Source organism: Eleginops maclovinus, chromosome 6 (genome assembly GCF_036324505.1).
Source record: "Eleginops maclovinus isolate JMC-PN-2008 ecotype Puerto Natales chromosome 6, JC_Emac_rtc_rv5, whole genome shotgun sequence".
Taxonomy (NCBI): domain Eukaryota; kingdom Metazoa; phylum Chordata; class Actinopteri; order Perciformes; family Eleginopidae; genus Eleginops; species Eleginops maclovinus.
This window is the reverse complement of record NC_086354.1, coordinates 20,111,151-20,127,574: the sequence shown is the minus strand read 5'-3', so window position 1 is coordinate 20,127,574 and position 16,424 is coordinate 20,111,151. Positions and strand designations below refer to the sequence as shown.

Here is a 16,424-nt window from a genome sequence, read left to right as displayed (position 1 = left end):
GATTGTGGGCTACTTTCCGATGTACAGTGACTCAAGGCGCACAACTTTCTGCCGCTGTAGGAGTTTGTTTTTTCTAACGGCAAAGCTCGTCGGTTCACAGACTTTATTAAGACACGTTTTTTTCGGATACCGTGGCCATTATGTCAGTAAAATGCAGAGCAGGTGAGTTGAAGTAGCGCTTTTTTTAAGCTTGTGCCAGCAAAGCAGTTTATGACCCGGGTCGTCAGCATCACTTTTTCATTGCAAACTGTCCGGAAAAAGAAATGTGGGTTTCGTGTTGTTGACGATTTCTGTAATTAATACCCGAGATGTTGCTTCTTTTTGTTGATTTAAGTGTGTTTTCTTTCATTTCTGTTGTACTTTTATTACGGTGTGTGGCTGTGCTGTTATTTATTGACGTATATCGTTAATTTACAAACAAGATGGCAACAACAAAAAGTTGCTTGAAGTTGTAGCGTTAGCCTAGCTGTAAGTACCCCCCAAAAAAGTAAATCTAATTATGGAATAAAATTACCTTCAATGTGTAAGGCTTTCTGTGACGTTAAACACTAAACTTTGAGTTAGAGACTTATAGTTTTCTATTTATGTAAAACTCACATGATTAAATGTAAGTAGGGTTAAGTGGTTATCCGTCTGTTACAGGACACATGCATTGGCTGTTTATTAGATGTGTACGTTTTTGACTTTGGCTATCAAGGGTTACTATACAGGGTCAAACAATTTCTTATACAGTAGATTAACACATTTGGAAAATAAACTCACACAGATACACAATCCAACACATCATCTTCAACCATCTTTCTCTGTGTTTCAGCCATCCAGGGACCAGGGCATCGTGTGAAGTTCAGGGGCTAGCTGGCCTGCTGTACCCCCTGTAAAGGGTGGCTGCTGGGATGCTACGGAAGGGCAGCAGTGGTTCTGGTGGTGGTGGAAATAAGCAAACCCAAGGTCTGCCACGACATCTCACCAAGACCCTCACAGGATCTCTGTCTGCCGGATCCACCAAGACCTGGGATATGGGTCGCAGCTCCAAGAACCCGAACCCTTTGAGCAGCATGGGGCTCACCTCCCACCTGGTGGGGGCCCCAGGAGTGGATCCAGAGTATGTCATGCATCTGGTGAATGATGTACGGGGTTTCGCTGATGTGCTGCTCAATCTAAAAGAGGCTTTCCAGTGTAAAGGTGAGTTCAGTGGGAGCTGGAATGCAGAGGTGTTTGTGCAGGAGTTGCCGGGGTCAGGGGGGGAAGTGAAAAACCATAAAAGACACATTTGAAGAGAGAAAATCCACCATTGGATACTTGTTACCCAAATCAATGTTGCATGTTTGTTGTGAACTATGGGTTCTATACAGATAACAGTATTGCACCTTTTGTGTAATTTTTCGCTCGCCTATTTGTTAAGTTGGGATTTCTTGCAAATCCTACAAAGACTTCATTTCAACAAACCCCAGATAGTGTGGGAGTAGTTGAGACAATATTCATGGAGCATGATAAGAGCAAGAGAGTAAGGCTTTATTCACTTGAGTAAGCCCTTAACTTTGATAAGAGGCTACTGCCTGTGGAGCACATATCTCTCGTATGATGGAATTCTTCTTAGGTAATTGCTGACCATATGTCTAGGAAAGGAGCCAAGGATGATGTATAGATAGTTAAAAATCTCTACCAGCAAATTCCATTGCAGATAAACTTGGATTGTATTGACAAGTTGTCTTTTGTTTGGCCAGTTGTCCACTTGCATCACAGTTGCACCAACAGCTTTTTAAACAGTGTAACAGTGAACATTTTTCTTTGACTCGGGCAGTATATCACCGTCGTTCTGCTTTGATGCCTTCTGTGCTGCTAACACCCACAAAATATAGTTGCAGTCATGGCACCGTAAAGGATTAGGTTTCCAGGAAAGCTCTGTGTGTTATTCTGATATTACAGATAGAAAACTAAAGCCCACACTTTGTCACCCTGACATACAGCCAGAACCACCTGGAGTGTTGGTGTACAGTTTGATAACAGCCTCACCGCTAACATGCCGGAGCACTTGCAGTGTTGTTAGCCTCTTAAAAGCTACACAAACCCACAAAGTGCCACACGCACACACACGCACACGCACACACACACACACACATAGATTACGAATGTTTTCTCAGTTTTTCTCACTTGGTTTGATGGCTTTGCTCTTGTTTGCAGACACACACACAAACACTCCGCCCACACACACACTCTCACATAGTGTTTAACAAGGCTTCATGCTACAATTAACCTACTGTTTGTCATGTATTACTTTTAATTATCAGTTCATTTGTGTATTCTTTTATTCAATCTTTATAAAGTGTGTTAAATTAAGGATTTCGGCAGAAAGCAACACTTTTTCAAGTTTTTAATCTACTTTGCAATCAACTCATTTATTTTGTTTGTTCATTTTATAATAGCAATGATTTCAATCAAACCATTGTCTAAAGACATCTTATTTAGCTTTTTGGTGTCTGTACTGTAGTAGTTTCATTAATAGAGGGATTTTCTTCAGTGTAATCAATAACACAACTACTTCTACTACTGCTGCTGCTCAGCTAAAAGGCACATACCTACACACACACACACACACACACACACACACACACACACACACTCTCCCATGCTGGGGTCCAGCTGCAGGTCTGGGAGTGGGAGTGAGTTGTTTAGCCATTCCTCTGGCGGGAGGAGTGAGGCCTCTGTGAGGAAACCTTGGCTTGCGTCGTGCTGAGTGTTGCTCTGAACCATCACGAAAACATTTGGGATATTTGCCTCCCCGTTAACAACAGCTCTTATTGAGCAGGACGGGATAGAATCATACATCACGACCCTATTATTTCATTCAGCTATTTGTCATTTGGATTAGTGGTTTGTTTACAGTGACACAAGTAGCTTCGTGGAACAACTCAGGCAAATGCAGCTTTGCTGTCAAAGTAAACATTGGGACATTTTGATTAGTCAGTCTGGTGGAAGATGGTCACAGTAGCTTTAAATATATGCTGTCACCTGACTGCGAATGCACAGTGGATGTTTCAGCTTTGGTGAAACAACCACTGTGCTTTCCTTTTGAAGCTAGCGAACAGGAAAATATGAATCATCCCTGAGCTGAAATGTGATTTAGAGACTGACAATGTTGTGTATTTATGATCATACATTCTTGTTGTCCCATATGTCGAACATCCTGAACATTGTTTAAAGTCTGACTCCTGTTGGCTGGCCCTGGAGCAATCCCGGCAGTCGTCTCTTAAAGGCAGACACTAATTATGAGCTTTGAATGCTTTAATCGCTACCACAGTAAAGAGTTTTTATGACCAGGTTGACATTTTTATTCAATTTATGCTTCATTTAGACAGGAGGGGCCCTTGAGGTTATGTTTTTCAAAATGTTCCTCGCCCAGTTTGTATAGCCTTGTAGGAGATATTCGAATAACCTCAGTGTTTTTGTCAGTAAATGATAACTTTAAAGTCCCTATGTACCACATCGTGATGATTTGATCATCTACACCTTTGCCACTGTGCGGATGTGTTTATATCCATAAATCGATTGTAACATGTCTTGTTGTTTTTGTGTAAGCGAGGTAACACAGTCTGGAAAAGGCAACAGTCAAAGGTCTGTTTTCTTATGCAACAGGCTGTATCTCTATTTTGGTAAATGCACTTTGATGATATCTTCCATTGCAATTTTTTGCATGGTAAACATGTGAGGGACAATGTCGAGCGAGCTGACAATAAATTGACCGGACTTCTTTCTGTGGATTGATCGTGTATAAGCATCCTTAGCAACAGTCTGGTATTGACGAAGAGCAGAAGTCTATATTTCCACATTTACCAATCGGAATCAACTTTGAAACTAGGCCATGCAATAATACTAACTCAAAAGTGATAAATACACATGAATGAAAAATCCATCTTCTAGATAAGAAATGTAAAAAATGAATGACAACTCTAATGAGGTGTATAGGAAGTTTAGATTTCTTTAAATAAAAAGCTAAAATTGTACACGACCGACCTATTATTATACGTTTTAATAAGTGTAATCTATATTATCTTAAAACAGTTATTGCTAAACTCAGTAAGTCGGGCTTACCGTTGCTGCTTGCTGCGCCTCTGCCTGCGCTGTTATCATTGTCTGATTAGCAGCATTTGTTGGTTTTGCTTGAAAAGATAAACAGCGTAACAGCAACAGGTCTCCATGATAGAGGAGCGCTGCAGGAACACGTTGTGAGGGAAGCAGAGGAGAGGTCAGCGAGGCACATGCCAGCTCTCGTGTTATTCTTTTCATATTTGGACAGCTTTGTCACTGGAGTACTTTGTGAAAAGACACAATTCTTTATTTTGCTGAAAGGCCTGTCTGTTTGCTCAGTATTGTATTGACAGTATGTATTGCCCTCAGCATGGGTCTCATAGCTCCTCACACAAGAGACAACTTTAGGGAGTTTAGCTTGGGTGATGCTTGTTATTCCTCTCAGGACACCCGCCACTTTTAAGCTGGAGGCGCATGTTTGGTTGACGAAATCCCGCAGGGCGAACTGCATCAGTCACCGTAAACTCCAAGTTAACCCTACCCACCTCGTTCACACCCGTGACTTCACACTTATTCATTCCCCAGGGTCAGATTGTGGTGTAGATTTACACATTCTCTCATAACCGGCCCCACACTCTCAGCGCTGGTGAGAATTGTTTCCCAACAATGGTCAAAGCTGTCAAAGAATGTAACCCAAGAAAAGAATGTGAGGCTGAGCTGTACGAGTTTTGACTGAGGAGGTGACCCCTGTCCCCGTCCCAGAGATGATCTTTGTCCACTTGCACGTTCCAACACACACCATTAGTGAACCTTAACCTCTTACCGAGCTGCATCACACTCCACATTTAAATCAATAACATGCCCGTTGAGCCAAAATGGTGAATAACAACATCATTTTGTCAACAGTCTAGAGTAAATCATCAGTATTCTCTTGAAAGGATTGAGGAGAGAAAACTTGCCACGGATTTGAATGAGTGTACAGCCTGTAGTCACAAAAATAACTTCATAAATCAAAGAAAATACACACTCGCATAATGGTGCATTCAAAGTCTTGTAGTACCAGTAAGCCATTGTTGTTAACAGTGAAGTCAAACCTTTTCTTTATCTTGAAATAATGTCATTCCATATCTCACATGTATGTGAACAAGTATTTCTGTAATGGTCCTTCAGACACATGTTTAAAGAGCATGTTAGAGGCAATAGAATAAAAGAGAAATGCAATAAATGCCACAATTCTTTCTTCCTCCTGAAATGTTTATTTGAGTGTGCATTGCTCTGCAGAAGACAGCTTGGTTAATGGTTTTTAATCAGGATGAAAAGGGAGTCCTCCACACAGCCGAGCTGCTGTCCCCCTCCCATCCCCCCACTCCCCTGCATACTCTGCATTCCTTTAGAACAAATGTTCACTTGTAGCTATAGAGCCTCCAATAGACCAATGCTAGGTGTGAGGCAGATTGGCTATAAAAACTCTGCTAAAAATAATTCAGACTTGATTTGTGGTCATAAATGCGACTCAGCGGCGGCTATTCAGTCAAGGCTGTCTTTCATTAAGTGGAAATTCGCTACAATTTTTTAATGGAATCAAAGGGAAACATCTCAAGGGAGCAATCAGAGTTATACTTATGTATTTCTCTGAGTTTATTAAGTGGCTGAATGGTTTCTGTGGGAAACACAACCTGTGTGTGAGTTATCTGATCGACACACACGAAGAAGGTGATCTTTTACTTTAAGGAGTCATTTTACACAATGCTACTGTTGCACAATGTCGTAACCCTTTTTTTTCTTCATCTTTTTACATTTTTGTTTTGCTTCTATTTGACCTGACCACACAGGAAGGACACGTGTACATTTCACTCAGAAACACCTCCTTTGTTTCAAATGGGCTGAATGCAGTTTGTCTTCATTATCGAGCAAAAACACTTTAGGAATGTTTGTTGAAAAACGTGCAGTGGAAGTAATGCATGGTGTGCCGGCCAACAGGGCTGGACAGGATGAGGTTTTCACTTGACGTGCCTTTTGTTGTTGTTCATTCTATTTCCTTTTTTAAAGCTTCTCTGCTCCATTTGGGTTACCTGTTTTTAGCCTTTCAGCCTCAGGTGAGAAACAAAAGTGCTTGACACTTTACAGTCCACTTCAGGGGAGAGCAAACAACTCGCAGCATAGTTTCAGAGCATGTGGTTGAAAGCGTATTGACCTCAGATAAACAGGAAAATGTTTCTGAGAAGAGGCATTACATGTTGTAAGGAGGAACATGTATAGCTGACTCACAAACCTGCAGCTTCTTTCAACTGTTGGTGTCACCGTGACACTGATAAGATCTGGCTGTTCTCCAGTTAAACAGCATTGTTCTGTTTCAGAGTACCAGTCTGTATCTGTGCTGATGTCAGAAGGACAGACTCTGTTTTAGAGCACCGGGCCAAAGGATAACACGTTCAGAACGGGTTTGTTAAAATATGCAGCAAGGTAAACAAGTCCCCGTGAGATACTAACCGTGTTTGTCCAGGGACTTGTTTTTCTTTCTGCTCAAAAAGGGTTGTATTGTAGTAATATGACTACAAAAAGATAGTTTGGACATTTAAAATCGAGCTGCAACGACTACACAGACATCAATTGACAAAAAACAATCACCAACTATTGTGATAATCAATGAATCCAATTTTTTAATTGAGATTTTCTGCTTTAATTGGTTTTATATCGTATTAAACTACATATCTTTGATTTCTGGAAATGACAAAACAATGTATTCGTCACTTTGTACTTTGAGACACTGGACATTATTTCACAATTTTAGGATTTTTTTATGGACTAAACGACTAAATGCGGTGCTATTTAGAGATCATAAAATGTCCTTTATAAGGCTTATTAGACAGGTATTCTATTCCTTCCGTCAATTTGAGGGACATTTACAGCATGTAACCAATTTGAAACCCTGTGTTACTCTGCAGGAACACACATACAGCACCACAAACATCTCCCCCTTCATGCACAAGTGCCCCTGTGCTGGCTGAAGTGGACACTTGCGGGTGGTGCCTTGAATTGAGAGAAAAGCCGAATTCTAGCACATAATAGTTTAATGGCCCGCTGCTCTTAGGGGAGAGAAAGGAGAGATTTGTTGGGCAGTAACTTTCCCCTGTGATGCTGAAGGATGTTTTTGTGCAAGCTTGTGGTCAGGGTGTGTTTCCTGGGGTGGGATTTATGGTTATGGGCCCTGGATGTTTGTGTAGGAGATTGGTCATGGCGAGGGGTGGATTGGCCAGTGGAGCTCCTGCTAGCAGAGGGACGTCACTGCTGACCATTGAGCCGACCCGCTGAAGTTTACAGCTACAGATAAAGGTCTGAGCAGAGAGAGGGCTGGTGCTGCTGTGTTTTTGAACCAGACCAAAAACAGCTAATGTTATGCTTACTCGGGTGTGAATTGAGATGCGCAACAACAACACGCCCTCCCAACAGATTCTTCCATCCCTCGCTTCACACGTCTGACAGAATTAGTCATTTCTGTTTCTCAATATTGTAGTAGTCTCCGACACACATTCCTCTTCTGTAGTAAATTACGTCGTTCCTTCAGGCAAATGGAAAAACCTTCTCGTCAAGGTGAAGTTATTTCCGGATCAAAGAAAAAAAATTGGCTAATAATACAAGCTTTTATTTGTTCCTGGAGGCATTACAACTTAACAGTTTAAACAGAAAAACTGTCAATGAGATCCTCAAGTGTTGATATTTATTTTTACTTCATATTATATAACATTTTCTAAAATACAAATGTTTAATATGTCATTTTTGGTTTTAGGAATATTTGAGCAAATTACTTAAACGTCAATGGTTTTATTATTATTATATATTATTAATTTGCAGCCTTCATCGTTAATGCTTTTGTAAAACAAGAATACCATTTGTTTTTGCATGGTTTAAAACCATTGTTTGGACTGAATTCTTGTGTAAAATCAGTTTTTTCCTGTTTCCTTTTCTGCTTTGTCTCACCTCGCTGTGTACTGACGCCCTGTGAAGGCCAGTGTGTTGATACAAGAATGTACTCTTGTCATGCACCTGCCGCAAAGTCCCCCCAAACATTTGATGAAGTGTCAGAGAATTAGCCTGAAGTGTGAAGCCCGGACCTCACAGAGAGCCCTCCACTAACAGGCTGAGAGCAGGTAGCTGTTTATGGAGGGCCTGCTGTTTACTGTCTGTGTGATGTCTGGGGCCCCGCTCTGTCACCAAACAAGGCATGGGAAAGCCAGAGAGGCACCCAGCAATGTCCGCGTTTGTTTGGACAGTGGGGGGAAACCAGTGTTTGGAGATGGTTTTCCTGACCAAACAACTCCACCTGTCGCAGTTCAGGTTGCAGCTCTGCAACGCAAGCAGAGTCTGTTACAGTGGGAGTAATATTTTCTGACCTTGTGGATTGGGATTAAAGAGATGTGCTTATTTGACTCAGGTGTCTCAGAATCAGGTTTTCTCACACATACAAGCAGAGGTGGGAGAAGTACTCAGATCGTGTACTTAAGTAAAAGTAGACGCTCCAGAGTGTAGGAATACTCTGTTATAATCATACATAATGTGTATACTGCAGGGTAGCTTGTTCTTTTGTTACAAGTAATGCTGTTTAATACATGTAATGGATTAAAAGTACATGATTACCTCTTTGAAATGATACAAGCAAAGTACAAGTACCTCAAATTTGTACTAGAGTAAATCTACTTGGTTACTTTACATTAACTGCATACAAGGAACTTGCTTTGTGTGTAATGGTGCATATACGTGAACACAGTAAGAGCAATTGGGTTGTAAAGTGAAAAAGAGCAAAAATACAACTATTGTACAAAACGATAGAAACAAAAACATTTGATAGGATAACAAATATACGTGAATAAAAGAAATATGAGCAGTTTATTCAAACGTAAAAGTAGACAAGCAATGCCGTTTGTAAGAGATATGCGAGACGGACAAAACGTGGTCCCTTCCATCGGTAGGGGAGCATTTAGGGTGATGACTGAGTCACCATCCTGGGATGAGGGACACATCTGAAATACAACCTGAAGATCCACTGCTGCCCACTGGGTGTTTATCCGTCACCCTTCCAGAGAACAGGCAGAGGAGGGATCCTGATGGAGAAACGTGGCCTCCCTGGTCTTTCCGTAAAGCCCTGCGGCAGTTTCCCAAGCCGCGCTGTGTCACCAGCAGAGCTGCTCAGACTTGTTTCATGTCTGTGTGTGTCGGGGGGGGGGGGGTCGCGTGTCCAGACAGGCCAGTTGATTGCCCGTCGTTATCAGTGGGGGGAGCAAGGGCTGTAACCTCTGTCAGGCCACCTGAAGATTTGGATTAGATTCTCTGCAGCAGACACACAATGAGCTTTGTCAGACACAATGGGACCCCCCCGCGCACACAACAATATGAGGGCAGACATTCATTTAAAAGGTAAATGTTTGAGTGTAGAGAGTCCTCTTTCGTAAGTGATACTCCAAAACAACACAATATTTTACATGAGTGTTTGCAACCGATTGACAGCGAGGTGGATTGTTCAGGTTTGTGCTTTGAGAAGTTTCTCCTGGCCTTTTTTCTGTGGACACCAGTCGCTAGTAGAATCCATTGTAACCAAAATGACTTTAAGCTGACTTTAAGATCCACTTTTCAAGTCTATAGGGCTGAACATTGGGTGGTCCATCTCTTGATAGAAACACAAGTTACTCACATGTTTAGGCTACTTAATTGTTGACCATTTTTGGAGACTTAGGTTATTTTTTTTCAGAAATGCAACACATGCTGATACACTTTCTGTTTTGTTTGCAGCCCATTGTCCAGATTTGATCTTATTATGCGTGTTGCATTTCACATGAGACTACGATGTTGTACAGTTAGGGTCTAGTAACATGGTCTCGTAGTTAAGTCATAAAACCGTGGTAAGAATCTTAAACGACAGACTGGAAATATAGAGAGCTTTGAACCACCAGATGTGTGACTCTTTAAAAGTGTTCCATACTGTTAGCGGTTAACCCACTTACTGTATTTTTAACACTCAGCTGTCAGGAGTTGTGTATCAAAATAGGAACTAGAGGCATGACTGGTATTTTTGTCAGGTACATGTGAAGGACTGTTGCAACATCCCAGGTTAGAGTCTGATATTGAGCTGAAACAACAAGTCAATCAACTGTAATTATTTAGTTCATATTGCCACATATTTAACTTCGTCTTGAATGCAAACATCGACTACATTTGTGTTTTGTTAGCTCGCAGTCTCAACCTTCATAAAACTACTTTTACTGTTGATATATTTTCCTAAAAAGGAGGGGGGTGTTGATCTTGCAGAGAATAAATGAAGCAGACTGAGCGTGAAGCGTGGCTGGGACGCCGACTCATCCCACCACTGCAGAGACAGACGAGACCGCCTTGAGCTGCGTTGGCGTTGGTGGGGGGTCCTCCTTTTTAAACAATATAACCCGGCTCTATGCCTCAGTGCTGTTATCTCTACCAAAAAGAACGGCACGGCCCCCTCAATTGGCTACAAATTTACAGTGAGCTTTTTGATGCCATTGTTGGGACAAAGGCACTCACCACTGATTTTTTTTTTTGACCAGCTTTCTTTCACGCTGCAGTGAGCAAAGATCCTCTCACACAATTCAAAGGGGCAACAATGGTGGTGATCAGTATGAGCTGTCACACAAAATCTGACCTTGTTTTGATAACTTAATTCCCATTTGGGATTGCTATATACAGTTCTGTTGTTAGAATCTTTAATCTGGGTTTTAAGGGCAGTGATTGAACAATGATCTAAGTGGCGTAATTGCGCAAAGACTGGGCTGGGAGGTTAAGCTGTGAAGACCCTTTCATTGGAAAAAGTAATATGTTAAACCTTGGTTGTTCATCGTTTTGAAACTTAACAAGTTATATTTTTACTCTATAAGTGTTTGGGTATAGTATTGACATAGTTTGCGTTGTGTTTTTTGGTGTGGATGTTTTCACCATTGTCTGTAATCTGAATCGTAATTCAGGTTTGGCAACCACCATTTTTTTCAAGGTACATTTATATTTAAAATCTGATTCTGTATTGACTCCCTTATGGATCCCTATTCCCATTTTTGGGTTTGAGTAGCTCTGCTCTCACTAGCGCCGACACGGTCTTTGTTCACTCGTGCACGCTGTCATATATCATGAATTGAAATCGCTGGCTGCTATCTGTTTGTTTGTGCAGTTTTTTAGCTCGGCACAGAGGAGAATTCTGACAGCTGGCAGTGGGTGACAGTACACAAAAGACACAGCCAATACCAAAACAAGGGGAAAAAAATGCCCTGAATGGCTTTGTTCCAATCCAGCAGATTGGCTCAGGATGTCCCTCGGTCTTTGTTGCCACAACATCCTCGCTATTGTCATTTCCTCACAAAGTGAATCCCCTTTGCTCTTCTAAAGAACAGATTAGTCTAATTAAACCCTTTTTTTTTTTTGAGGAAAGGGAAACGGGTGATCCTGAGCGACGTCACTGCTCCATATCAGCGCCTTTTAGTCAGGCTAAGTGGAGATTCTCAGGTGTGGACCTCATTAGGAAGGTTTTCGTATGGTAATGGGGGAACCACATATGTCTTTGATAAGAAAATCTTCAAACACAGCTGAGCTAAGGTTAAGAGGAAGGGGAGGGGTTCTTAATGAAGGACCATTGTCAGTGTCAGTAGGGAGAGAACCTCAAAGTGTGTGTTGCAGGGTCAGGGGACCTCTCGCCTTAGGGCAGGAGGGCAGGTGAGCCCCACCCCCTGTATTACCGGACGCATTTCCTCTAATCCTGAGGGGTGGGGAGGTAAAGACAGGGATCCGTTAGCTTCTAATCAGCAAGAAGACCCTTGTGTGTCCTTTAATTTGTGTATATTTGGAGAGTTTCTTCAAGTGTTTTGTGTTCCTAGTGATTCATTCTCAAAGTCTTATCTCGCCTAGCGTCTATATTCAGCTTTATCTCTCCGGTCTTCTTTTGAAATAGTGTCACAGATGGCAAGGGCTTATGTCTCCGTTGCGGATTATGTCTCTTCTACCACGTTTTACACCAGCCAATGGAGTTAGCGTTAGTGTTTTTAAATAAGGAGTCAAATGGGCAACACACACACACACACACACACACGCACACAGGCTCTCATTTTGACGCCCTCTGCAATTCCTTTTAACATTGCAATAAATTCAGCCTCTCATCTCGTGCTACTGCCTGCTGGGGTGGCCTTGATAAAAAACAGATGACTTTTCTGTTTCCAGACAGTGTCCCTGCTACTTTAAAAACACTAAGTGAGACATGAACTCACCTTTTTTTGTCTGGTGCCGACTGGCACAGCAACAGCTGATTAGCCTTTATCAGAGCGGGAGACAGACTCTTCCTCTTCTGTTGTTTGAACGGGATTCATCAAGATTTACTGATTGTCTTTTGGCTGTATTTTAAGAGCTAAATTGTGTGGTTTGAAAAGTCTCTTCACTGTGAGGTCTGAATTCCCTGGAGAAATCTATATAAAATATCTAACAAGTTCATAAAAGAGCATTCATTTAGACGCATAAATACATTAAATGGTATAATGCTCCTCATTGTATCCTGTTGTTTTACAGGAAAAGCATACCTTTCATAGCAGGATGTACTTAGAATGTGGTACGCTTGGCAAAAACAGGGATGGATGCATTTTGTACATTCTGTTCCTCCTCAAGTGTCATCTTCGGAAACCACTAGAAATATGCAATATCTTCCTCAACTTTTTTTTTTCTTCCGCTCACACTGTCAGCAGATTGCTACAGAAAAGTATGCTTGCATAATAACTACCATATGTGCCACTTCAGTCAACTCTTTAAAAAGGTTATTTGTGCCCTTTTTATTGGAGTGTTTTACAAATTGCATCATGCATATACACAGACACTGCACCACAGTTGTGTTTTTCTATTGCATGAGCTGTAAAAAGTGTAGTAAATAAACACAACAACATCTCAAAGACTTGGAACGGCAGAGGAGCTACTGCACGTATACAATAGATGGCTTTGTTGTTAACTGAGACGTGTCTAAAGTACAGGTTTGAGTTCACTTGTGACCACAAAAGCAGACAGAGTATGTCATCACTTCTGGGTATTCATCAGCTCCACCTGTGTGAGATTCTCATAAGCGTGACTGACATTGTTCGACCTGTTTACATAGAAATATCCCTCTTCCGCTCTACAAGGTGTCACTCTACGCCTGGAGGAAGCAAGTTTCATCACTGCAGTTTTATGCCGCAACAACTGCCTTAATCACTGCCTCTCAACAAGAACCGTCTTCCAGATATCATCTGGGGTTGCATCCTTGCATGCAGATAAAACAAAATGCGTATGACTGTGCCTGAGGGAAATCGTCTGGATCACACACAGATGACATCAACATTTAAAATAACAAGCCAAAATAAATGCTTGGTATTCTTTAGACACTAACGTAGTGTTATTGTAGTGTCTTTGACTAATAGATGAAAATGTTTGATTTGAAAACTGTGCACTGTGGTATTTGGGTTTCCATTTTAGTCTCTTTTTGGTTTACCTTGCTAACCTTCAACCTGCATTGTCTCTTTTATCCCAAGATAATCTGGAAGGTCTTCAGGAGGTGGTGCAGGAACGTTTGGCAGAGTTACTTCGCGTCCTCAAGGCCGTCATCAGCAAACACCAAACCCTCAACTCAGTAGACATCCTGGGATCGGCTGGAACGGTCATTGCCAAGGTCAAAGGTCAGTTGTAGTCACTAGCATGCACTGAGACACACAAATAAAAACACTCAGATGATGCTGGAATGTCCTGGCACTAACTCTGAGTGTTGCATTACTGGTTCAGCCTACGTAACTCATGCAGACTAGTGTGGGAAATACCCTGCGGTTGTATTTTATTGATCTGTTCTTAGTTATAGTTGGCTGGGAGTTTTGTTTCTGAAAGGGCGCAGTATGAGAAGATAATACTCCTTCAGCAACAGCTCTGTTTCCTGTCTCCCAAATGAACACAAACAAAAGGAATCTCAACTCACGAGTTCAATCTGCTAGAAATGTGATCCTCTGCAAGGGTTTTTCTTCACTTGACTTACACACAAGAATCCCTACAGCGGTGACGACTGTAATTTGCATTCCATATTTCAGCGACCACGGGGGCCCCCCGGCAGGCGGCTTGTCGGTCGAGCACATCCACGTGTCTTCATTCTTTTCCCCTTTTCGTGAGGTGTGAGTCTGTCTGACAACGCACCTGCCTTATCTCTATATCTGAGTTATGAGCTACCCCTCAAAAATGCTTAAAAATATCTGTCTGCATCTATGGTTCATTGACGAGTGCTTTGACAACGTGTAGAATGCCAAAAGGAAACAAAAGAGATTCAGAGTAGGATGAGTCACGGTAGTTTTGTTTTGTTTCTTTAATAACAAGACGTACGGTGACGAGTTGTAAAATGACAACATGTCACCGAGTATAGTCTTACCTATAACTGAATGGTTTATACACATTTATTACGCATGTTTTAAAAAAATGTTTAATGTCCGTGCGGTGAAACATGAAGATCTGAAATCAAATCTTGAAATCTGTTATTAAGAGAAAAGGTGGTTGTATTGGTGCGTCCCTAAATACAGAAATACTATGATTTTACAAAATGTGTGGGTATTACCAAGATGTTTATTATACTGTATGCTATAATTTCACAAAAATATGCATAAATAAACACCTTACAGCGATGGACTGATGATGCTTCTATAGATTAAGGCAGTGCAGTTTCCTGTTTTTCAAGAAAAGCCATTTATTCTTGCCGTCAATTCAGAAGCTGCATATGTTGTTGACAAGTCAGAATTAGCCTGTCCACAAGGGGGTGTCTTACATCAACACACACCCTGGTTGGACTGTCCCGTCAGGGCCAGTAGGTAACACAATATTGCCACCAGTCACCGGGCCAGAGGAGGACTGAACAGGAGAGGCTGAGAGAGGAATGAGTCAGCGAGACATCAGAGATGAGGACTCAAAGGTTGGGATGATAACAGGCCCTGTGCGTCTCAGTGTCTTCAGAGTGTGTCGCCTCTTCATTCATGTTGCCCTTTGATGCTTAAAACACCTGGGGCACTTCGGCAGCTGCCAGAATTTACTGGGGAAAAAAATCCCCTTCCTTTCCTATCCAAACATACTGTTTTAAATACCATTTAAATGCAGTGTTTTCTTCTGCATCAAATACATGATCTTTTCACAGACTCATTGAATCAAACGTGTGTGTGTGTGTGTGTGTGTCGCTCCTTGTGAAAAACTGCAAGGCTCTGCAATAAAAGTGTCAACTTCCTCAACATATTGAGATTCTTTCCCTGCTCTGTCTCCCTTTGTCTAGGGAAGACGCTTGAAGGACACATTTGGTCACTACGAGCAAACTTCTATGTCAGAGGCAGTGTTTTTGTCACTATGCTCTCTAAGAGATCTTTCAATTTGCCTCATTTTTTCTATCTTTCATGTGTTTGTAATCCGATTTCACACCAGAGAAATGAAGCTATGTCAAGGTAGAATCATCAGGGAAAAAAGACATGCTCTTAACTCATCAAAGACATTTCTCAGGCACTAATGGTCCCAGTTACGGCTCAACTGTGAGAGAACAATGGCCCCTGTACTCGAATGATGCATTTTCCATATTTCAATCGTGACACGGGGGGGCCGAGCTCTGGATCATTGTTATGAGACGCACAGGATGTCCTGAGGAAGAAGTCGGTGCAGAGTTGTACGCTAGCATTCAGGGCCAGAGAGGTTCAAGGCAGGGAGGCTTGCAGGGAGGCGTCTCACTTTTGGTGTCTTCAAGAATCTCCCTGGATTTTGGGGTTGCCTCCCCATCCCAGGATGCCATGACCCTTAAATGCATCGTCATAGGTTGGATATTTACAACCACCCAACCACCACTGACATGGATGGAATTTGCTCTAATGAAGAGAAAATGGAAGCACAAAAGCTAGAAATAAGTCTGGAAACTTTTTATAGATTTCTTTTTCTGGTCCCAGTTACTGTACAACGTTACTAGAAAAAGGTAAGAGTTGCATATAGTGTTACATGTCACAGAACTCAGGCCGGGTGAGGGTTTCCTGTTGCGGGCAGGCAGGAAGTACTCGCTTTAGTCGATTTCACTGTCTCTTCGGGTCCTCTGATTTCTCTTGCTGCGTAAACTGTTCTCCGACAATGTGCAAACTTTCTCAAAGATTATTCAAGCGTCGATGGTCTAATGGATCTAAAACAAAGTGGACGCCTGACTGTCAATAGATATCAAATCAAAGAATGAGTGCAATTTGATCACCTTTTCTGTGCATGATCGTCATGGAAGATAGCATATGGGATTATAACACATTTGAACGTAGGAAGGAACTTTTGGGATTGTTTTTTTATATTTCTTGATTATCCGTCTTTGAACATTCTTGGAAGCAGGTATTTCTGAAGTG

At 41.7% G+C, this 16,424-nt stretch overlaps 1 protein-coding gene across 4 annotated transcripts in view; it reads left to right on the top strand.

The window, feature by feature from the left end:
* Positions 1 to 11: 11 nt before the first annotated feature.
* LOC134865633 (rho GTPase-activating protein 29-like) overlaps positions 12 to 16,424 on the top strand; it is a 29,629-nt gene continuing 13,216 nt past the window's right edge. The window contains exons 1-3 of one of the 4 annotated variants that reach the window (XM_063885289.1): positions 12 to 162; positions 815 to 1,182; positions 13,578 to 13,721. In XM_063885289.1, coding sequence (XP_063741359.1) covers positions 894 to 1,182; positions 13,578 to 13,721 — 433 coding nt within the window. In that variant the 5' untranslated portion in view covers positions 12 to 162; positions 815 to 893. Of the gene's footprint in view, positions 163 to 814; positions 1,183 to 13,577; positions 13,722 to 15,209; positions 16,019 to 16,038; positions 16,411 to 16,424 lie in introns of those variants that run through there. The other 3 variants (XM_063885292.1, XM_063885290.1, XM_063885291.1) reach the window with 3 other exon arrangements.